Source organism: Pediculus humanus, genomic scaffold (genome assembly GCF_000006295.1).
Source record: "Pediculus humanus corporis 1103172107480 genomic scaffold, whole genome shotgun sequence".
Lineage (NCBI taxonomy): Eukaryota > Metazoa > Arthropoda > Insecta > Psocodea > Pediculidae > Pediculus > Pediculus humanus.
Genome location: NW_002987097.1, coordinates 187886 through 198425, shown reverse-complemented (window position 1 = coordinate 198425; position 10540 = coordinate 187886). Strand labels below are relative to the sequence as shown.

The window sequence follows — 10540 nt, the reverse complement described above, 5'->3', positions numbered from 1 at the left end:
AACGTCACAAAATCCCGGTTATAATAATAATAATTTTTAGGTGCATGACTTGAAAAGGAATCATGTAATGGGGTTGCAAACATAAAAGTATTCAGACACGAAAAAAGAGAGAGAGAGAGAGAGAGAGAAACGATTCAAATTAATAAATAAATAAATGAAACCCAATATAAATTCCTAAACGTGATAATCCCTTATTAACTAAATTAACACGGTGGAAAAAAATTCCCGCCATTTCAAAAGACGCCGTTCGCATTACTCTCTCTCTCTCTCTCTCTCTACCTCTTTTCCATAACATTATTGCTAATATTTCAAAATGAAATTTTAGAATTTTCTTTTTCTTTCTTTCTTTGCTGCGTTTCCATCTTAGGTTCAACATCTTAGGCATGCATAACTTATGATAATAACAAAAGACTAAAAAAAAGGTATGACGACCGCGATGACGACCACGACGCACGTGTCCGGAAAAATTGAATTTAATTTTTTTTTTTGGCGGGAAATTTAAAACTGACTAACTACGGCACTGAAAACTTTTACTTTAACTATTGTAATTGTTCATTTGGTTAAAAAAAACTCATATGTAAATTCACATAGCCTCGAAAACTCATTAAAAACTCTTCTCTTCTCATCAACCCTGAAATTTTTCTCTCTCTCTCTCTCTCTTTCTCTCTCATTCCGCCATGTTAGTTTTTTTTTTTTTTAAAGGTGAACCCTTCAACAAAGATTTAAATCATTTTTTATCTTTTTTTTTTTTTTTTTTTTTTGATATCTCTCAAAAAACATTTCCTTCCGGATGATAAATTCAATCTCACCTTTTTAATAACTTTAAAAAAAAAAAAAAAGAAGCCAGGTGGTAAATTCGTCCAAAAGAAGAAGAAGAAGATGATGATGATGATGAAGAAGATGAGAAAAAAAAAAAAACCCCCCGAGAGAGAGAGAGAGAGAAAAAAGATCAGGTAAAAAAATTAATTCAGAGTCGCGGATATGTTTTTGACTTATCGTGGCCTTTCCCACTAAAAATAATGTTGGCACCCTTATATTTGCCCTCAAGGTTGTGTTAATGCCACGCGAATTTGACCTTTTGACACGAATCTCATTTACCTATATGATATTCTACCGCCACCGACAGTTTTGCATTTCCTTATTATTATTTTTTTGACAAAAGTAAACAAGAGGGGAAGAAAAAGAAAAAAACAATTCAAGGGTTTCTTTTGATTAACCATTGCATTTAACGCACCGTATATAATTCGTAAAGAGAGAGAGAGAGAGAGAGAGAGAGAGAGAAAGATAAATTACAAAAAAATAACACTTGAAAAATAAAAATAAAAAACCGGAAGGGAGAGATGGTGTAAAAAAAAAAAAAAAAAACGCACCTTATTTGATTTTAAAACGGAAATGGATTGTGGTTGTTTGTCGTATTTAAAAAGAGAAATTTTTTACGCGGCGTAACGATGACTTTAAACGTGAATGATAACGTTAACGTAGCGGATTTTAAATTTAATTTTTTTGTATGAAAAATTAAATCAATCGAATGAACCGCCATTAAAAATATTTTTTCCTTATTTCTCATTACTACTGTAATTATAATTTACTCATTTAAATTTTTTGTGTGTCTGAATCTATGTGTGTGTATGCGCGCGTGTGTGTGTGTGTGTGTGTTGTGCGTTTTGTGATGTGTGTGTTGTGGTGGTTTGAGTGTGTTTGTTGTGGTAATTTGGGTAAATGTGTGTGTGTATGCGTTTTTTGTGGTGTTTTGTGATGTATGTGTGTGTGTGTGTGTTGTGTGTTTTGAGTGTATGTGCTTTTACTGTGTGTGTTGTGTGTGTATGTTGTGGTGTTTTGACCGAGTGTGATGTGGTAATTTGAGTGTGTGTGTGTGTGTTGTGTTTTGTGTTGTGATGGTTTGAGTGTGTTTGTTGTGGTAGTTTGGGTATGTGTGTTGCGGTGGTTTGAGTGTGTGTGTGTGTGTTTATGTGTTTTTTGTGGTGTTTTGTGATATATGTGTGTGTGTGTGTGTGTGTGTTGTGTGTGTTTTGGCTGTGAGTCTTGTGATGTGAGTGATGTGTGTGTTGTGGTAGTTTGAGTATGTTTGTTGTGATAGTTTGGGTATGTTTGTGTGTGTTTATTGCGGTAGTTTGAGTGTGTGTGTGTGTATGTGTGTTTGTTGTGTGAGTATAACGAATCAAATAAAAATCATTCGTACACATATTTATAAGTAAAATCAATTCCCTAAAAAAAAAAAAAAAAACCAAATTTTTAAAAAACTTAAACTCTAACATTAAAAAATTACAACTTATTCAAAACAACCACGTGATAAGTTTTTTTTTCTTTCTTTCTTTTTTTTAAATCAGGTACAGTTTCAGCCCCTGAATAAAAAATTAAAAAATGCTACCTGAATTTAATTGATTATAATTTTTTTGTAAAAAAAAAAAAAAAAAAAAAAAAACCCTTTAAGGAAATTTATTTTCTCTCTCTCTCTTTTTTTCTCTCTTTCTTTCCTTGTTTCATCTCTCTCTCTCTTTTGATTTTTTTTTCATCCAGAGATACATATTCACAGAGAGAGAGAGAGAAAAAGAACGATTTTAAAACTTGATTTTTTTTTTTTTGTTAGAATTAGGCCAGTTTTTATATATATATATATATATAAACTTTATTTAAAAAAAACCCTTTTTAATTCTATTATCAAGTCATGTACCTAAAACATCTGGCAACCTGAAATAAATGGTATAAAAATAACATAATTTTTTTTCTTTTTTTTTTCTTCTTCTATTTTTAGAAACTTCATTAATTGCTATAAATTAGAAAAAAAAGAATTTTTTTTTTTTTTTTTCCCCGAAAATAGAAAACAGTTAAGATCAGGTTTGGTGACTTGATGTAAAAGCCTAAAACCATCTTAAATAAATTTTTTTTTTTTTTTTTGGTTAAATCAACTCATTGACCTTTTTCGTTTTTAAATAAAAAAAAAAGGTTCATTTAAATTTTTTAAATTCCAATTAAATAAATTTTATTTAATATACCGAGAGAGAGAGAGAGAGAGAGAGAGAGAGAGAAAGAGAAAAAATCCAACAAGGATCGAAATTTTTTTAGGGTTTCCGTTCGTACTTCCGCCTTATTCGAAAACCATAGAGTAACAACATAAATAAAAAGAAAATATGTCTTAAAGTATAAAAAAAAAAAAAAAAAAAACTTTTCAGTTTTGTTTTTATTTTCTTCCCCTACGCGGTGACCGCATCTTTCCAAAAAAAAAAAAATTTTTTTTGCAACAGAATTTTTTTTTTTTTTTCGTTGTGCCAAAAAAAACAAAATGCCTGAGGATGAATAAATAGTTTTTTTAAAGTTAATTTTCTTTCTCTCTCTCTCTCTCTCTCTCTTTAACTTTAGCCAGTTGTCAGATTGTTTGTCTCTCTCTCTCTCTCTCTCACTTTTGGCAAATATTCAATTTGATTTAAAAAAGCAGCAAAACTTCCGTTCAAAAAAAAAAAAACAAAAACCGTCACGACGTCATTATATTTTTTTTGTTAGGCTTATTGATTAGGGAAAAAATAATAATAATAATAACAAAAACTTTTTGTTTGTTGTTTGTTTGTATAAAAAAAAAAAAAATGGCAACGAATAATAATAATAATAAACTCGGACAAGATATTACATATTAAGACTTTGTTTTTTTTTTACTGACGTCATCAAATCGAAAAAAAATTTTCTTTCTATCGATATTTTTTAAATATTATTATTATTATTATTTATGTAAAAAACGAAAAATGAAAGTGTGGGTGTTGCCCTTTAACAACCAAAAGCTTTCGTAATTAATAATTTTCTGTTTTGTTTGTTTGTTTGTTTTTTCATTAACAAACGTCATTCGTTTAATTATTTTGGCCACAAATAAATTAAATTTTTTTTTTTTTTTTTAAAGGAAATTTTTACGATCATGACCTCGTTCTTTTTCAAAAACATCTTCTGCTTTATATTAAAACGAAAAAAAAAAAAAATTTTAAATAGAATCAGTTAAAAAAAAAAAAAAAGAAAAACAGGTACGAGAGTAAAAAAAAAAAAAAAAAAAATTAATGAGCGAATTAGAACAGGAAAAAAAAAAAATTCATTTTTATCGATAATTTTGTTGTGATGATGCCTTCGAGGTTTTACATTTTAAATGCATACATAATTAAAATAATTATTATTAAAAAATCTTCACGAGAGAGAGAGAGAGAGAGAGCCAGTACGAGAGAGAGAGAGGGAGAGGGAGGGATTTGATGTATAAAAAACTCACAATGATCATAAACGCGTTAAAAAAAAAAAAATTTTCCGACGGTTTCCCCTCACATACGACAATACGATTACGACCACGGGAGGAGGGGGGGGGGGAGAATCATATTTTTCATGGAAAATGGATTCCATTTTTTTAAAAAAAAAATTTGTTATTTAACCTCGTGCGAATTAAGTAATCGAATGCTGTTTATATATAGGAAGAAAAGAAAAAAAAAAACTGGGAAAACTTACGTGGTTGTGAAAAAGCGACGATTCTTTCCGTTCGTACGTGGTAATCGTCTTCTTCTTCCATTAAAACTTCTCCCTCCTGGAACTCACTTGAATCACTATACTTATTATCACTTGCGTTGCCGCCACGAGATCGTAGAAAATTACTCTTATTACTAGAATCGCTGTTTTTGCTACTCACTTTATCACCACTGAAAACGATATCAAATGAAAGAATCAGGTTTTTATTATTATTATTATTATTTACATAACTAAGGTATTTTATATAAGAAAAATAACATAAACCATCCTCTGGTTTAGGTATTACCCTATATCAATAATGTCGTGGTTAAAAGTATCGTGAAAAGTACTAATGATAATAGGAGGGATCATGCGAGGGAGAAATTTGTGGGATTATTATTATTATTATTATTATTATAAAAAACATGATTCTTTCATTAAATATACCTATAACGAGAATCGTAGGGCTCGTCTCCCTGCATTTGTTCGAAATCGTCATCCTGTACTATCCAATATAATCCGCTCGAACCGTGATGAGAATGCCTTTTCCTAAGTAAAGCCATAAGCATGTGATCGGCAATTTTAGGTTTCCGCCTTTCCGTCACGTTCGGCGGTTGTGACATACCCAATTTCGACAGGATCGAATCTTTAATTGCTTCGAGTGATTTACTACGAAGTCTTTCCCTTGCGCAAGAACTGCATTCGCTTACAGGTCCTGCTCCTACGACGATTTTTTTTTTCGAGTCTTCGTTCTCATTATCGTCATCATCATCATCATCATCATCATCATCATCATTATTATTATTATTATGATTTAATCCAAGTCTTTTTTCCCTTTCGCCGATATTTCTGTCTTTTCTTCTCTTAAGTCTATAACTACTACTGCTACTACTGCTACTACTACTAGTACTACTACTACTACCACCATCATCATCTCTTAAATCTCTTTCTTTGATTCTATGTTCTTTTAAACATATGTTTTTACCGACGACAGGATTATTACGCGTATTTACATTATTCCCAGTCGTGGTTGTCGCGGTTGTCGTGGTTGTTGTTGTTATATTATAAAAAATGTCACTTTTATTGCTAAATAATTTCTTTCCGATGTCTACACTTTGGTTGTTGTTCACTAATATCTTCGAGTTGATACTATTATTATCATTATCATTATTATTATTATTATTATTATTATTATCTTGCACTATATCACCGATCACCGGGTTAGTTAGGAACGAAAACACAATAAATAAAAATATTATACGATTGCAGATTTTAAAATATCTTATGTTAAATATTTTTTTTAATAAAGGCACGAACGATTCGAGTTTAGTTTTTATCCGTTTCGTGCACGTTGTTGTTGTTGTTGTTGTCTTGGTTGTTGTGGTTGTCGTTGCCGTTGTCGTTGTTGTTGTTCTTTTAAAAAAATAATTTTTATCGTTCGTGGATTCCTCCATTTTTTTTTTATTATTATTTTTTTATTTATTTATTATTAATTATTCGATATTCGGTAATTTTTCCTTTTCTTCCGATGATTTCATTTTTATTTATTTATTATTATTATTATACTATTCTCTTTGGTATTTAATAAAACTTTTTTATTTTTCGTCAATTCTGAAAATAGAAAAAAAATAAATAAATAAATAAATAAATAATTATTCATTCAACCACAAAAGTTTGAGATTAGTTAAACTCTATAAAATATTTCAACGTGTAATAAAATAAAATAAAATTGTTTTCATCAGTTAAAATGCTGATTTTAATTAAAATGCTAAATTTTCACGAAAAGCTTTTAAACGGTCATAAACGAAACATTCCCCCCCCATCCTGCCCCCCTATCACCTTTTTCCCTACTCCCCAACTTTCGGAAAAAAAAAAAAAAAACAAAAACAAAAAACTTTCGAATATAAATAATTTACTTAAAATAAATTCAAGGAGGATTTACAATTATTATTATTATTATTATTATTATTATTACGATAAATGACTCTCGAGAGAAAGAGAGAGAGAGAGATTGAAAACGATTGTACGATTGTTTGTTTGTTGGTTGTTGTTGTTGTGGGTTGGATTTGTCGAATTTTTTTTTTTTTTACGGCACGGTGATAAACAAAGTAGTACGATTGATTTACATGAGGAAAAAACGTTAAGATGATGATGATGATAATTATTAAATGATAAAAGATGATGAAGAAGGAAAATTTTTAATAGAATTAAATGATAATAATAATAATAATAATAATAATAATAATAATAATAATGTTCAAGTTGAAATTAAATCATCGGCATGGAAAAATAGATAGGTTAATAAATAAAAAATAAAATAAAATTTTTGATTTTCAAACGAGTTATAAATATTTTTCCATTTTTATTTTATTTATTTATTTATGTATTACGAATTATTATTATTATTATTCGAAAAAAAAGAAACGAAACGATAAAAAAAAAAAAACGCGCACGAATAAACGTGAAATATTTAATAATAATAATAATAATAACAACAGGAAGTAATTAAAAATTATTAATAATAAATAAATGAATAAAAAAAACGTAATTTTTTATACGGATTCATTATTATTATCATTATTATTATTATTATTATTATTATTTTTGTTACATTTAAAAAAAGGAGAGGAGGAGGAGGCGGAGAAAAAGGAGGCATTGGGGGGCACTTTTGTTAGAATTCTTATTAATTTTTATAAACGAGGAAAATTTTTTTTTGTTAAAATTTTCAACGAAAAAAAAATTAGGTTGGAAAATAATTCAAGTGTTTCCGGTTTTGTTTAATAATAATATTTAACCTCGTTTATTTATTTATTTATTTTTACGTAAAAGTTAATTTAAAAAATTAAGGCTAGATTTTATTTGTTCCCCCTCTCATTTAATTAATAATAGTAATGATAATAATAATAATAATAATAATAATAATAATAATAATAATAATAATAATAATAATTTCGTTTTTTAAAAAAAATTATTTTGACGAATTTGATAAAAATCAGATTTTTTTGTTTAAACTTCCGGTAAAAAGTTTTCATAAAAACAAACGAAAATTTTTTTTAAAATTTAAGTATAAAATCGTATATGAAAAGGTACCGTTTTTTTAAAAAAACATTTAAACAAAAAGAAGAAATGTTGTTGTTGTGTTTGTTGTTGTTGTTGTTGTTGTTGTGGTTGTTACATGTCGATTACATAAATATCGAGAAGGAAACACCCTCCGGGGTCATATTTTGTCTTTATATCAACCTTATAGATACATAAATGTGTGTGTGTGCGCGCATTCGATACTACAACGTTTAATTATGCCCACATAAAAACTATTACACGCTATAATAATAATAATAATAATAATAATAATAATAGTTATAATGATAATAATAATAATGATAAACGCGAAAATAAAAATAAAAAAATCTATTGTAAGAATAACGAGAGAAAGAGAAAAGAAAATCACTTATGTAATTAATACCATTTATTATTATTATTATTATTATTATTATTATTTTTATTATTATTGTACTCGTCACCGTCATTTAAAAATTTCATAATTCGTTAATCAAAATGGCGATTGGATAAGAATTGTAATAATAATAATAATAATAATAAAACTTATAGTTAATAAGTAAATTATTATTAACTCGACAAACGCGAACGAACGTCCGTTATTAACCGTTTGTTTGCTTGTTTTCGGTTAAATCACGGATAATCATAATGAATAATAATAATAAAAAAAATGGCGTACGTACCAAAATTAAATAATATTAATAATAATAATAATAGGTAAAGTTTAAAAAAAATAATCGAAAGGAAGAGAAATTATTTTATGTTTTCCGTTAATGACTTTTTTCTTTTTCTCTTTCCTGATTTCGGTCCTTAAATATCAAATTATATGAAAAAAAGGGGGGATGATTATCGATGATGCCATTAATTTTCGCAAAATTATTAATAAAAAAAAAAAGAAAAGAAAAAAAGAAAAATCGGTTGCACACCCCCTCGAGGCTCCCCAATTAAAAACAGGTGTTTCCTTTAATTTTTTTTTTTCTTTTGGGGGATTCACCGTAAAATCACCTCAATTTATTTTTTTTTCGGTTTCTTTTTTATATTACGGAAAAATCGAATAAATTCGATTATATCGTATTATTATAATTCGATATATCGAACGATTATAAACAACAACAACAACAAAATTTTAAATTTAAAATAAAAATCGTTAAATTTAAAAAAAAAAAAAAAAATCGATCGATTTATTTATTTATTTAAAACAAACAAATTTATCGATCGATTTTTTAAATAAATAAATAAATAAATAATAATAATAATATCGATAAATTACTTACGATTTAATTTAATTAATTAAATTGAAATTGAAATTTTTTCGTTCCGACCGACGAATTTTTAAATTCGTTAATTTTTTTTTTCCGTTAATTTTTATTAACTTTTTCCCATTGGTTAATTTTATTTATTATTATTATTTAATAATGATAATAATAACAATTCACTTTTTTTTTTTTAAATTAATAAATTAATAAATGAACGTTAAGTCGTGTGAAAATAACGGCGGGAAAATTTTTTTTAAAGTTTTTCACCGTGTTTTAACGACACTTTTTTTTTTTTTTTGTTTTTCCGCCCCCCGTAAATATTAAATTAAAACTTTTTAAGAAAAACTTTTATTTTTTTTTTTACCGGAAAAATAAAAAGCGAATGAAAAATTATAAGAAAATTAAAAAAGAATTTTTTTTTACCTTTAAAAAATTTTCTCACGATTCATTTGAAAAAAAAGAAAAATTTAAACAAACGGAAAAACTAAAAAAAAAAAAAAAAAAAAAAAAAAAAACTAAATAAATAAATAAATAAATAAATAATAGTTATTGTAACGATGATGACGATGACGACGATTATGATGATGATAATAATAATAATAATAATAAAATGTAATAATATTAATAGATATATATTGTCGGTATAATCCGTTGCACTTATAAGCGTATAGATTACACTAAAAAATCCTAAGGAGTTACAACAGTATCTGGTGTTGTAGAAAAACCCCGGTTACGTTGTAAAACAAACTATGTACACTTTTATATTTTTATAAAAAAAATAAATAAATAAATGCACTTTTTCCCTCTCTCTCTCTCTCTTCTCTCTCTCTCCTCTCTCTCTCACTCACTCTCTCAGTCATTCTTTTTTTTAAATCCGTGCCTCGTCTCGTCCTATTTCCTTCTCTCTCTCTCTCTCTCTCTCACTCTTTTTTTCTTTCTTTCCTTTTTTCGCTCTTTTAATAAAAAAAAAATCAACCTTCTCTCTCTCTCTCTCTTTCTCTCTTGTTTAATGCGGTTTTTCAACCTTTTATTTAGGTTTTTATCTTTCTCTCTCTCTCTTTCATTCGTTTATTTTTATACCCCCGTTTTTTTTTTTTTTTTGTGTTTTTCTTCTCCCTTCATCTCATCCTAATAATAATAATAATAATAATAATAATCATCATCATCATCCCTTGTTTCATTCGTTTTCATTTTATTTTTTTTTTTTATCAACCATCTTATTCTCTTTCTTTCTTTCTCTCTTCCTCTCTTCCTCTCTCTCTCTCTCTCTCTCTCTCTTTTTCTTTCTCTTTTTTTTTTGTTTTTACGTTGCATCCCTTTTATTTATTTATTTATTTATTTTATAAAACTTTACTTATTTTTCACGCTCGAAAAATTTCGACATTGCGTTAATAATAAAATATAATTTAATTATTTTACTTTAACGAACTAATATTTATTAACAATAATAATAATAATGATAATGATAATAATAATAATAGTTTTTTTTTTCAATGGGAAAAATTTTTTAACATCCGACCGACGTGAATATATTTGTTTATAAGTTTTAAACTTTTTTTTTAAACAATGATAAATGTTAACTTTATATATAAAATATATAAATCGGACGGTTGTTGTTGTTGTTGTTGCATTTCCGGCGTTAAAATAATAATAATAATAATTTCATACGCGAATTATTTTTTTAAAAAAAAGTTTGTCAAAGTTTAAAGTCGCGCCGTTATATTTTTTATTAAAAAAAA

At 26.9% G+C, this 10540-nt stretch overlaps 1 protein-coding gene across 1 annotated transcript in view; it reads right to left on the bottom strand.

Annotated features, from left to right (window-relative positions):
* Positions 1–5942, bottom strand: part of Phum_PHUM135650 (Growth/differentiation factor 8 precursor, putative) — a gene marked incomplete at both ends in the record, with an annotated part of 8725 nt that extends 2783 nt beyond the window's left edge. The window contains 3 exons of the mRNA XM_002424497.1: positions 4492–4679; positions 4936–5637; positions 5806–5942. Coding sequence (XP_002424542.1) covers positions 4492–4679; positions 4936–5637; positions 5806–5942 — 1027 coding nt within the window. The remainder of the gene's footprint in view (positions 1–4491; positions 4680–4935; positions 5638–5805) is intronic.
* Positions 5943–10540: the final 4598 nt, after the last annotated feature.